At 32.0% G+C, this 14,566-nt stretch overlaps 1 protein-coding gene across 2 annotated transcripts in view; it reads right to left on the bottom strand.

Moving 5' to 3' along the window:
• The window catches only part of mRpL46 (mitochondrial ribosomal protein L46), a 378,489-nt gene that overhangs the window by 233,920 nt on the left and 130,003 nt on the right, over window positions 1–14,566 (bottom strand). For both annotated transcript variants that reach the window (XR_016293160.1, XM_089594387.1), the window contains exon 3: window positions 6,014–6,156. Coding sequence is in view for 1 of the 2 variants with exons in the window: in XM_089594387.1 (XP_089450513.1) it covers window positions 6,014–6,156 (143 nt within the window). In the remaining variant the exon portion in view is untranslated. The remainder of the gene's footprint in view (window positions 1–6,013; window positions 6,157–14,566) is intronic.

The following is a 14,566-nucleotide window of genomic DNA, read 5'->3' as shown; positions in this document are numbered from 1 at the left end:
CATATCTGTGTTGCGTTCTTTAAAATCCACTGACAAAATTTTTTGGAAATCCCAAAATATTGTAGCCATAATCTTTTTTAGTGATTTAATCATCTTTGCTTTTTTTGGCCTCGGTAAGCTCAGACGACGCCACTCCATCGATTCCCTTTTTGATAGAGGATCATGATAAAGAACCATGGTTTCATGTCCTGAAACAATAGAATTCAAAACTTCTTACTATCGGCCTTAACAAAGGGATAAAAAGTGAGCACAGGACTTTACGTGTTCTCGTTTTTGAACAGCAGAAAGAAGTTTTGGGACCCACCTTGTACTGACCTTATTCATACCCAAATGTTCAAGTCCCTTCATAGCTGCTAATTCTTTAATCTTAAGCCGTCTGTCTTCCAGTACTTTCTGCTCCACAAATTCAATGTTTTTATCAGTAATGGCCTTGGATGGGCGTCCTGGACGAGGTTCATCTTCAATTAATTGTCTTTCCAAACGAAATTATTATGCCAATTCTTTGACGGTGGAATACAAAGGAGAAGATTGACCGTATACAGCATGCAAACAATGTTTGATTTTGGCAGGCGTGTTGCCTTCTTTTGTGAAGAATTTGATCACAGCTCGATATTAAATTTCATCCATTTCGAATTTTTTATCGACTATCTGACTTTAAAATGCTATATCTTTCTAATGAAATGAAATGACTTAATATCTTTTATTGTAGGTAGGTGACTAAAAGTCTAGTAATTTAATGATAGGTTAGTTTTGTGTCTCCGATTAATGTAATGTGAGAAGGCCGGTAACTTTTGGACCTTACCACATTAATTAGAAATATAAATTTTAAAAGTACGATAAATTGCTCAACTAAAAAAATAGATTTTTTGTCAATTTATTGAATTACACAATTTTAGAACGTGGTTGAGCGCTGATAGTAAGTACAAATACGCATACGATCAAGTAAAAACTCTGACACACAGGCACACTAAAATTTTATGACAATGCAAAACTTGTGTCAAAAAGAAAAACGAGACCGTAAACTGAAACTTTTACCTATGTTACAGTGAAGGTGCACAGAGTCTAGAGAAAAACTAGGGATGTGCACTTCTTTAGATTTAGAGCTTTTTACAGTAAGTGAGCTATGTGCTTGGTGACGAGGTTTTTCACAGGTCTGACTTTGTCTGCCTTACTGATTTTAATATTTGTGTCTCTTTTTCACACAAGTTATGCAGCACACAGGACAATCAATGTAAAAATGATCTTAAAGTATCGATTATTCGTGTTTCAAAGTTGAAACAGTAACGGTATCATTGAAAAGCGTGTTGACTTTACTAATTTCAGAGATTGATTGATTGAAACAAAATTTATCATGCCAAGAGCTTTAAGAGCTAAGAATATGATTTCTTACGATTTTCGGCTATTTTCTGCAGTTTTTTGTGATTTACTCGAAATTTTGAGGGTGTACGGATCAAACGAACCTCGGATTCAGATTTAACGCATCAAAATACATATGAATCAACCTCGTCACATGTGTAGGAAATTTTTTTTTAATGTCTGAAGAGCCGAAAATGTGATTTTTTACGATTTTCAGCTATTTTTTGCAGTTTTTCGCAATTTACTCAAAATTTTGAGGGTGTACGGATCAAACAGACCTCGGATTCGGATTCAGCGCGTCAAAATACATAAAGATAAGTGGGTCTGGTCAGAAGTACAGTCCACTTTTTTTTTGTGTGCCGGTGTAATTATTAGAACAAGAAAATCTAATCTTAATCGAACCAATGCGACGCAAGAGCAATATAATCAAGCGCGGCAGTCTAAATGAACTCATTACATTCAGTGGCAAGCAAATGCCTGTACAATTTTTCTTTAAAAACATGGATCAGAAGGAGTTCAAGCGATAGCCTTTATCCTTGACAGCTTTTCAAAGTCGGTTCTTAGTCTAATCCAGAGAGCCATTTACAGATCTTATTGCTCTCAATATATTGGAGAATTTGATTCAATGCAACAGCTTTAAGAATTTTAGCCAAGGTCCCAATATGCTGATAGGCCTGAAATTATGCGCAGTCATAGCATTCATTTTCTTAGGTATTGACACAATGATGGCATGCTTCCACATGCTGGAAAAAACACCAGGTTGAAGTGAGACATTAAATAAATTTGTTGATACAGGAAATATGGTAGGAAGACAAAGCTTGACGTACATAAAGAACAACCCATCTGTTCCAGATGCACTAGAAGATGAAAATTTCAAGCACTGAGGAAGTCAATGGACTCTATGTGTCTAAAATAAAAAACAGTCATCAGGAGAAATCAGGCGCAGGCTCATGTTCTTTAGGCTAGATAAAGTTCTTATTTAGCTAAGTACTTAGTAGCCAAGATAGGGAGTTAAGTAATGTTCTCGTCACGTCCGATAACTTCTAGCAATCTGGTAACATTCCATAATACAGGAGTTGGTTTACACTCATCGAATCTGTAACGGTGGTACTCATACATTAACTTCTTGATATCAGCTTTTACCTCGTTACGCAGCCGTTTATACTCACTGTGGAGCTCTTCAGTTCTTTGGTGTCTGTAGTTACGCCAAGCCCGATTACGATCTCTAATAAGTCTTGAAATCATCTAAGAGCCACAAGGTAGGTTTGTTTTTGACCTTAATTGTCCGAAGAGGTGCATGCTGATCAAAAACTTTAGTCAACACACTCATTAGAACTTCTTAGGGGAGAGAGAGAAAGAGAGAGAGAGAGAGAGAGAGAGAGAGCGAGAGAAAGAGTGAGAGGGAGAGAGCGAGTGTGTGTGTATTATACAAAGAGTAATTGATTGGTCGTAGGTAAGGCGCGTGCCGTCGTCGTCACTGGTCGAGATTGTGTTGTGGGCATCGTTCACTACCTGAAGGTTCGCTGCGAATGGATATTTCTTATGTGGTGGCATACTTTAGCACGTATTACCAGACCCTGCGTGTAAGATAAGCTGTTACTAATGGCACAAAGCTTGTTGGAAGTTCCAACCACGGGCTGACACCATAGGGACTCTCCTCCAGCGCTGTCCACAGAAATCAGGTCGAGCGATACATGTCTATTGTTCGTAGATAGTGACGACAAGGCGTGGGTTGGGTGAGCAAAGAAACAGACGGGCATAGCAGAGTGGCAGGTAATAGAGACTGCTTTCTGGAGTAGGCGGTTGATGATGGTGGAATCGGTGGTTCGGCTGCTTGTCACCCTGTTGGCTGCTAAGTCAGTGAATTTGTGGGAAACGTTAGAGAACTCATCTCTAATTAAGGTAACACCTGGCGAAGGAAAAGTCGCACAGCACATGGTCCATCGTTCACTAGAGTGATTAGTAAGTCTGAACAAAGTCGTCCGTCACCGCCGTCTCAAAAACTTACTAAAGCAAGTCATCAATAATTAGAATAGAATAGAATAGAATAGTAAAATTTATTAAAGCCATGAAGTAGTGCCACGTGTGACTCTTAATATAAGTACAAAGAAATAGTAATAACAATAATAGTAGTAAACATGATCAATTTTGGTACAATAATACAACAATGTAATGACAAAGATCATGTAAGATAATATTAAATATTATAATTCATAATTAATTTAAATAAGGCAAAACTGCATTTTTACCAGTAAAACTTAAAGGCTTATACATTTTATAGCGCATACTGTAGCTAAACTTTAACAAAGGATAAAATAGAAAAACAGTAAATATCGTGAATAAATTAAATAAAATGAGATGAGATTGCTAGTTTACCAGGGTTTTTCAATGTATTGTAGCGTTGTTTAATTAATTTATTTTATTTTGTTTATTTTACTATAAAAACATTATTAATTCTATAGTGTAGAATCGTTTGGCCTCTATTTAAAAAGTATTTGTCTGTGGTATTTTACAATATAATAATTGCCAAGGACAAAAAATAATATGGCTAGGGATAGCAAAATCTATAAAAATAGGCAATGTTCACGATCTGACACCTAAGAAGACCGACAATGAACCACTGCACTCCACACTCAAATCTTTCCAATATCTATTAAGTAAAAAAGATACAATGGACGTTTTAAGGGCATTGTAATTTTCTGCATTTATATCATTCACATTAAGCGAGATTAAGAAAGTAATTGATTCGGGAATCAATGACTTTCGGTATATTTTCGTGCATGTCCAAGGAACAACAAGTGGGCGCAAAGAAAAACGAGCAAAACGTCTTAGAATATCTGGATTTTGAAGCTTGGCAAAGTGACTAGCAAGATAACTAGGGGAACGTTTTGTCACAATAGAGAGTGCTAAGGAGCGAAGTATACAATTTTAACTGCTAGAGACAGTAAGCCAGCACAAAGCCAAGCGATAAGAAATGACTGTCTTTTCATCCTATTGTAGCAAATACAAACCTTACTCAGGTATTTTGAGCTCTTGCAGTCGAAGATTATAAGGCGCATGTATAGAATGATATACAGCAGCTATATAGCCGAAATGAGAAAATATAAAACTGTTAACCAGTCGTCATCTAAGTGAAAAAGAGAGGGCTCAGTGACAAAACTAAAATAAGTAGAGGACCTTAAAAATCTGACTTGATGTAAAACGAGCATGTATTTCTTAATTCAAAGTGTAAGAGCAAGTCTGAACCAAGGTTTCTTAATTCAGAGACGAAACTAGTTGCCAGCCCATTAACAAAAATTTTGGGTAAATTAGAAAGATCAAGTCGACAAATTTGATTTGCACTTTCAAAAACCATTGCCTTGGTTCTATTAACACTTAAGCGTAGGTGATCACTGCTACCCAGTGAGCCACCACATGAACATCTCGATTAAGATTCTGTATGGTAACAAGAAGATCTTCAGGGCGATATATGAGGTATATTTAAAAGTCATCAGCATAACACATATAACGACTAAACTGCAGAACTTTATGGAGGTCGTTTATAAAGATCGAAAAAAAGCAGAAGACCAAAGACGCTACCTTAATGCACTCCAGCCGTCGGTATCTGCCATTTAAATACCACTTGATCATCACGTAAGGTGGCATGCCTTCTACCCATTAAGTGGCTATCAAACCACTTGATCGTGTCATCATCACAGTTAAGGCTTTTAAGCTTTCGTAGCCGTAACGGATGCGAGATAGTATCGAATGTCTTGGATAGGTTAAAGGTGACAAATATCGCTAGCATACCAGCTTCTATAGCTCTACATATATTATCGAAGATCAAAAGAATCGCAGTCTGGGTGCTATGACAACAACGAAAGCCTACTTCATTTGGACCAAGAAGTACGTTTTCTTTAAGATAGTTTGGTGGGTGGCCACGAACCACTCTTTTAGCAATCTTGAATAGCTCAGTTAGTTCCTGCTAAAGAAGCCATGTTCCTAATTTTGGCTAGGGGTGTGACAAGTGATTTTTTTTTCAACTGGATAAGTGGCTTTGGAAATGGATTAATATATGCTGCTCGGTGCAAACCTATAAGCAATCTTATATTAAATATTGAACACAAGTATTTAAATTCACTTTTCTCATAAAAAATCGAATTAATTGTTCATTTGAGCTGATTCTTGAAAAATTATACACTCATGTAGCTAATTCTATAGTCATACAGTTTTCAATTCACTTTTGTTTCAGTCTTGGAGCATTCCAGTATTTGAATGAATTTAATATTACCAATAATATTTTTGTTAAAAAGTATGGTTCACAGCGAATGCGAGAAAATTTGTTAACTTAATTATAACCTCGCATAATAGTTTATACATTTTGTAACAGAAAATTCATTTTAAAATACTACAAGATTCTTATAAGCAACACGGTTTTTAAAATAGAAGCTTAATTTAAAAAGGAAGTCTATATATAAGTATTAGTTAATTGAGAGTTGTAAGGTAAAACAGCCAAACGCTGAAATAACCTAGTTTAACTATCATACTTAACAAAAAGTTAATTATTAGAAGCTCTAACATACCACGAAATATCACGGCTTGTACAAAAATAACATTATTTGTTATTTTTTGAGAACTAAAAAAAATCATTCATGGTAAGCAAAAATTTTTTATATACCTTTTTCAATGATTCGCCTTGTAATACAATATCATTTGGAGGCATCCACACAACTTCTTCTCCAACTTTTTGTTTCGTGACAAAGAATGAGTTTTTATACAAATTATTTTCTGTTAAAGAGCTGGATGTACAATCTAGCAATCCTAAAAAAAAAATTTTTAAGCAGTGCAGTAAACAAAATATTTTTCAATGTCATAGTTTTTATAAATATATTAATGAAATCTTTATGAAGTATATGTATGTTATTCACACGAACGTCTATTTATTATGAAATATGTGATTGATAATATAGAGAAAAAATAAAATTACTTATTATTTGAATTGATTTCTCGGTAACTTCAATCTATAAACGTCCAGTACACCCTGTGATTGTTTTTGTACGTACATAGATCATTGGCTGTAATTCTTTTTTATAGTCTTTGTCAGGACAAAGCCCCGCAATAAAAATGTTAGTAAAGATTTCATATTTAAAAAATAAGGAAATTCTGATGCGATATTATGAACAGACGCAAGTTAAGTACTATAAAAGTAAAATGCACAAACAATAAATACGATAAAGAAACGGCCCGAGTGAAGTCACGCATAATTAGTATGTATGGATGTAAAAACATTGTAAAAGTAAGTTTAAATGTTATAATCCTATTATAAGTATTAAAAAAAATGTAAAATATTGGGATAAAAAGACTATGCATACCTCTAGTAGGTCAGTAAACTTTTGTACAAGTACATATATAGCGTTTTCTCGCTAACATTCAAAACGTTTACAACACACTTACTACATACATAAAACACGTATCGTATGGTATAATGAATAATAAGTTGATTCAACCCAAAATTACCACTGCCCATAGTACTTCATTTTTTTAGTTTTGATGTACAGACCTAGACAAATTAATTCTTGTCTTTACAAGGCTATAAGATGATATAAACACGAAGAGTAGAATAATAAGATTTACATGTTCGAAGTTAAAAATTAACTTACTAGAACCTAAAAGCTTCCAGGTATAATGTTTTTTTTTCACATAATTTATAAGTAAGAAGCTGGTAATAACATGTCTAATTATTTTTTTTTTTATATATTTAACATTATCTACGCATCAATATCTACATTTATACAACTTGTTATAAATAGTTTTAAATTGATGTTTCTAAACTGCTGCATTTTTAAATCACCAATACGTGTAAAAATATATATTTTTTTCCAACTAGAGACTAATTTTTATTTTTTATTCTATTATTAATTTTATTAATTTTATAAACACCCTATAGCAATGCATTTTTGCAATGACCCGTCAGAATAAAGGCGATAAAAATCAATATGTCCTGAAAATTTATCACAGATTAGTAGTCTGTGGTGGTGTACAGCGGACGTCAAGGAATGAAAAGGAGTATTACGGATCTAAAAGCGTGATAGCATAGCATACATTTATTATACTACATCAAAATCAAAGGAGCTATGAAGAAAAGTGATAGAGCACACAAAAAATAATATACTTTTCTGTTATTTTGTCAAGGGGCGTTAGTAGAGTGTGAGAGAGAGCAAACAAAAATGTGTTGGAGCCATAAAGAAGCATAAGTAATCACACTTTTTCCAAGAAAACATAAAAAAATAAACATATTTTTACTTTATTCGATATCTTCATTTGGTTGGAGTAAAAAACACGTTAGAACACGTAGGCAAAGGAATCCATCATTTTTACTCAACACAAATTAACACTATAATATAGCAGTATACTCAAAACTAAACGTACAGGTAGGGTTTGGCCCTTTGCGCGTCAATTTTTTATTAACAGATCTTTTAATATTTAGTATTCAATAAGTCAAAGAATACTATTAAACTAAACTATTTTAATACTATTAAAATATTTGTAAAACCCAATGCTATAAAAAGACAATTAAAATTTGCTATGTTTTTGTTTGCAATGAAAAGTATATAAAAGTGGATAAAAAAAATTGAAAGTATAAAAAATCAACAAAAAAGTTGAAATGGATAAATATTGCACGACGTAATAGGATTTAAAGTATTTTCTTAAAATATTTTTTAAATTTTCTGGATTTTATTGAGTATTCAGTAAGTATACAAATTAATGCTGATTTGCTTACAAAATTTATAATACACAACGTAAAAAACGAATAAATGAACAAAAAGTCAAATGGATGAAGCGGATTCAATTAAATTAATAAAATATTAAGAATGTAAGTGATTTCTTGAGGTTTAGTGCATAAGCACACGATCAGTAAGAGCTAATTTAGGAGTGAGAATAAAAACTCCAAAGTCAGGTGTTAGTTTGAGCAACGTTTCGTTGGTCTTAACGCCAACCTCATCAGGTTCACTTTATTAACAGAAAAAACACAACAAATTTCATAAATTACATTACAGGGCCAATATATACAAATATCTACATTAATGCAAAATTAATTATAAGTAAGTAGTCACGAATAAAATAGTAATATAAATGATTTTAAAATTGAACAATTACTCACGTCTATATCGTTAAGACGATCGTTACAGACTGTTGGGCGCCTCGAACGAATAACGTAAGTGTCAAACATGTATGTATTTACGCATATACGTATAAACAGTAAATGTACGCTTCTTACGAATATAGATAACAGCAGTACATAACTACATTGTATTATTTAGAAAGATTACTGATAAAATCTTTATATATGTTATTGAGAAGTAAGGTATCTTCTTTCTTATTAATAGTGTGTTTAGTAAAGTGTATGTGTAGCATTTCAGATATTAATCTTTTTTATCTATTAGGTTCACGGTCTAGAATCTTTATTTAAGAAAAATTAAAATCATGGTTGAATTTTTTCATGTGTGAAGTGACAACAAGTTCATCTTTCTTGGTACTTTTATGTTTATTCAGGCGTTTTTTCAATGCTCTCTTTGTTTCACCTACATATGATGCAGAGCAAGAATCACATGCAAAATGATACACAACATTGGTTTTATCGAGCTTATCAATCTTGTCTTTCCCAAGAATGATAACACTGTCCAACTTATTTTGAATAATAGGGTTAATTTGTATATTTATTTTATTCAAAATTTTTGAGCAAAATTTAAAGAATAATGGGTGATATGGAATTGAAATTTTTATTTTATCACGTAGGTTGTCATTTAGTAGGTTGTTATTATCATTATTAGTATTTTTTATTTGGTAAAGTCTACTCTTGATATATTTTTGTATGAAAAGTTCAGTATAATCATTATCACGTAAAATTCTTTTTGCCATGAGAATATTCTTCCTGTGGTATAATTTATCAGACAAAAGAATAGGTCGACCAACCAAATTGTATACTGCATTGACTTTTAAAGATCGGGGGTGGTTAGAATTGAAATTAATTAATCTATTCGATGAAATTGGCTTGACATACCAATTCGAGATTATTTTTAAGTTTTTATATGTAATTGTTATGTCTAAGAAATTTGTTCAATTGTTTTTTTCTACTTCACAAGTGAATTTTAAGTGATTGTCCTGTTTGTTAAAAATCTGTAAAAATAATTGTGCCTGATCTTTATGTACACATATGAGAGTGTCGTCGACGTATCTTTTATATATGAAGGGAACGCAATTATGATTGTCTTTTAACACGCGTAGGGCTTTCGTCTCAAGATCTTCTAAAACTAAGTCAGCGAATAGTGGAGAGACAGGAGAGCCCATAGGGCTACCAAAAATCTGTTTATAAAATTTTTTATGAAAGGTGAAGTAAACATTATTGAACAAAAATTTTGTGCATTCTATAATTTCATGAAAAAGAATTTTTGATAATCTGTGGATGTGCATGTATCTTTTTTCCAAACCATTTTTGACTGATTCTAACAAAATATTGGTAAATAGAGAAATAACATCCAAAGAAATAAAAATATGATTTTCCGGTATTTTCAGATTTTTGATTTGTTTTATAAGTTCAACGCTATTATTCAAATGTGAAGAAGGTTTTCCAAATACTTTAGAAAGAGAATTATAGAGAATTGAGGCGAGTGTGTGTAGGAGAATGGATGAAATAATTGGTCTGAATGAAAGGGAAGGTTTATGTATTTTTGGCAACCCATAACATCTAGGTAAATTTGTATTGGTTTGCGTTAATTAATTGTTATGATGTTTAAAATTTAAAAATTCGTTGTCGTTCAGTTTCGTTAAAATTTTGTGGCCATCTGATTGTAAATTGCGTAATGGATTCTTATCTATCATTATGTAAGTAGTGTTGTCATTTAACATCAACTCCATGCTCTGCACATATACGTTTCTGTCAAGGCAAACAGTCACATTTCCTTTATCTAAACGAGTAAACATAATATTTTTGTTCTTTCTAAGGAACGTTTTTGTACATTTTAAATTGAAAGCATTTGAACGTTCAACGTTGTCAAGTTTTAATTTTTTGTTATTATACATTTTCATGGCTTGTGTAATTTTTGTTCTTATTTTACTTTTTAATTCACCATTAAGATCGTTGATTTTCCGCAAGCTATATTCGACCATCTTAATTATTTGAATAATTTCACCATTTGACAAAGATTGTGTTTTTAACGCAAATTTTGGTCCTAAAACTACGCAATTTTTTACGTTTTCTGGTACATCAAGATCTGTTAAATTTTGGAACATTTTTTCTTTTTTGTTGTTATTATTGTAGGGGTTCAGCTAGAGGTTCTTGGGAAAGACAAGATGGATAAGCTCGATAAAACCAATGTTGTGTATCATTTTGCATGTGATTCTTGCTCTGCATCATATGTAGGTGAAACAAAGAGAGCATTGAAAAAACGCCTGAATAAACATAAAAGTACCAAGAAAGATGAACTTGTTGTCACTTCACACATGAAAAAATTCAACCATGATTTTAATTTTTCTTAAATAAAGATTCTAGACCGTGAACCTAATAGATAAAAAAGATTAATATCTGAAATGCTACACATACACTTTACTAAACACACTATTAATAAGAAAGAAGATACCTTACTTCTCAATAACATATATAAAGATTTTATCAGTAATCTTTCTAAATAATACAATGTAGTTATGTACTGCTGTTATCTATATTCGTAAGAAGCGTACATTTACTGTTTATACGTATATGCGTAAATACATACATGTTTGACACTTACGTTATTCGTTCGAGGCGCCCAACAGTCTGTAACGATCGTCTTAACGATATAGACGTGAGTAATTGTTCAATTTTAAAATCATTTATATTACTATTTTATTCGTGACTACTTACTTATAATTAATTTTGCATTAATGTAGATATTTGTATATATTGGCCCTGTAATGTAATTTATGAAATTTGTTGTGTTTTTTCTGTTAATAAAGTGAACCTGATGAGGTTGGCGTTAAGACCAACGAAACGTTGCTCAAACTAACACCTGACTTTGGAGTTTTTATTCTCACTCCTAAATTAGCTCTTACTGATCGTGTGCTTATGCACTAAACCTCAAGAAATCATGGAAACAATTGGGAGCAGAACGGCACGTTCAACAAACACCGTAATAAAGAATGTAAACCGTCGAATGTCGTAATTGAAAAAAAAAACACTTTTATTATATTTAATATACACCTTTATTTTTTTTGAAAATATTTAGTTTTTCTACAATACAATACATTTTGGTGAATTTATTTTTTGTATCAAATACCTAATAATATGATTTTATTTGCAAAGATATTAATATTTGTAGGGCTCTATGTTTTGTAACAGTATTGTTTAGTGTCAAATCATTTACATTAACTATATTCCAAAATAAATTTCCACACCATTTATAAAGTGCTACTCTAGAGGGTTCGATTTTTTTTAATTGACATTATCTTTTGACCTAGAACTATTTAAGCTACTCGTGAAGTATAATCCTCCGCAAAGTTTAAGGAACATTTTAAGATTCTTCTAAACTATAAGTCCATTGACTTTTTAATATATAATAAGTGCATGTAAATTACGTTTTCCACGTTGTACCAATAATTGTATATTTAAATTAAACAACAACAAAAAAAATATAAGCTCACTCATTGTTTTCAGATTGTTTAATACGATTAATGAACATACAGGAATAGTAAGGTCAATTTCATAATACAGTGATTTTCAGGTATACTTGAGAAGCTACATAATCAGTTTAAATGAACGCTTTACGTAAACTAAAACAGACCGTTGGTAAGCTAGCGGTCACGTGGAGCAATGAACATATTTTCTCAATGCAACGACAATTTCACGTTCATTTACGCTGACTATTTATATTCAAAAGTATAACTGTGAATCACTTAGTTATGAGTTTAACTCTACTACACCTGCAGTTGTATTAATCCTGTCTTTATTTTTTACAGATATTTGAAATTCTCAAAAAGTAATATCAATCTTCCAATATACTAACTTTTTATTGTCCACGTTTTAAGTTATCGTTTTCATGTTATTAACCAGATGTAGTTTTCTAAAAGATAAGGATTCAAATAAAGTTTTTTTATTTTACTACTTTCTTTTTGGGGACATTTAAGAGGTGCGGATGATTTTTATAATATCTTGTCAACTTTGAAGAAGCTCTCATTTAATTCATTTTGTACTCTGCTTAACTCTTTCTTGTAAAAAAAATCGTCAATGTCTTTTTCAGCCAAATCTCTGAGAAAATATACCGGAGGTTATCACGTGCAAGACATACGTACAATTCTAAACAACTCTAAAGCCCAATCGCTTTCGTAACGTTTGGTAAAGACACTTCTCCTACTCATACGAAGTAAGTCTCGAACGTTGTACTTTGGCTTTTATGTATATGTTTCTTATAACGTTGCTGTGTGTTTTCACGTGCTTGCGCAACATTATGCAAAGTTCCGTCCACTGTCACCATCTTTGTCGACGTATGTATCGTGCGATTGTATGCCTCTATGATACTTGGAAAAATGTCTACGAAGCGTCGATTGTTTGTTTGTGTAAAGTATCGCCACATTCTTTCTTTAATAGTTCTTATGAAACGTTTAGATATTGTAGCCTTTGTCTGTGAGCTACGTGCTACTATATATTCAATTCAATTTTTTTGTAAAACGAAATTTTTACTAACTATAAAACAATAAATAAAACTCTTTACACTGAAAATCGATACTTAGAGTATTAAAAATTCATTAAAACTAAAAAAAAACAATTTAAAAAGTTTGCAGCCCATAACAGGCTATGTAAACATGTTATTAAGCATCGCCTCCTTCTTGCCTTGCTGGTAGTGCTATTTCAGATTACTGCACATAGCGAATAAGTGCTTGATTGTCGGATAAAAAATTTTGTAGACTTTAAGACTGATTTATTGTTTATTTCTCAAATATGCATAAGAGTTGTGAAAAAACTATGAAAAATATATATATTTTGACGTACAATTTTCTTAAATTTTTAATAACAATACTTTTATAACTCCAAAAGTTTATTGAGACGTCAAAAAGAACTTTTTTCCCAAAAAAACGATGATTAACAGAGTATCCCAACTTTTTATAAAAGTAGGTGATACCGATCAATTCCTCGTAAAATTTTACATTACAACCTGTCTTAAAATTTAAAAAAAGTAATGGTCAGCTTTGTGATAAATATAATAAGAACTTAAATTCTTTTGTTTTCACATGAAAATCTACCTTTGTGAGTTTCTGATGGATATAATATGAACATGTTAGTTACATTTTTGTTTAAAATGAAGATGTGTAACAATTATATCTGTAGGTGTACTACGAGCAAAACTAATGATCATTGTTTAAGAGCTACTCACATCTTAACACCAGATGACACTGCCATATTTTCATACTCAGCCTTTGACTACCTAACCTAACCATTTTTATCCGATATGCATACGTAGATACAAGCTAAAATATTTGAGAGGTTAAAGCTTTGACTGCACTCATTTGTTTCTGTTTTCATTTCTCTCAAGTGTAGTCCAGTTGATCAAGCCACTCTAGATTGCGCCGCGAACGCAGCCGAATCGTAGACAAGCAGAAGACAAACACACAACTCTGTATACGTATATGGGTCATTTCACAAAAAAGCGATATTCCATAAAGCCTATGTTTAAAAAGAATGGATCTAATTATTTAAAGTCAGAATTTTTTTTTTTACTGGTGTTGTAACGTCCCATATACTAAATATTTATTACTTCAAAACATAGAGCTTAGTTTTTATATTATAAAAACAACAAACCAGCGGGTATAAATGGGTCATGGGACCTACGGTAAGAACGAAGTTCTTTAAACACGAGATTAGTATGGACAAAATTTCTCAGGTAACAAGGGGGTCACCAGACTTGTAGGAAGAACGAAGCTTTATAAACGTTAGTGCTGCATTCATGTAGTTCACTAAAACAAAAACTTGAAAAACGAATAAAAAAAAAAAAACAATAGTTCAGTACTCACGATGGTTGAACTTCGTAAAAATGTCGTGCATAAAAACAGTACTCACGAAGTTCAACCATCGTGCGTACTGAACTATTTTTTTTATTTTATTCGTTTTTCAAGTTTTTGTTTTAGTAAACTACATGAATGCAATACTAACGTTTATAGCTTCGTTCTTCTTACGGGTCTGGAAACTTTCTTGTTACCTGAG

The sequence above is a fragment of the Copidosoma floridanum genome, unplaced genomic scaffold, assembly GCF_036245765.1.
Source record: "Copidosoma floridanum isolate Cflo_tuat_1 unplaced genomic scaffold, Cflo_Japanese_pri ptg000021l, whole genome shotgun sequence".
NCBI lineage: Eukaryota > Metazoa > Arthropoda > Insecta > Hymenoptera > Encyrtidae > Copidosoma > Copidosoma floridanum.
This window is presented reverse-complemented; position numbering and strand designations above follow the sequence as displayed.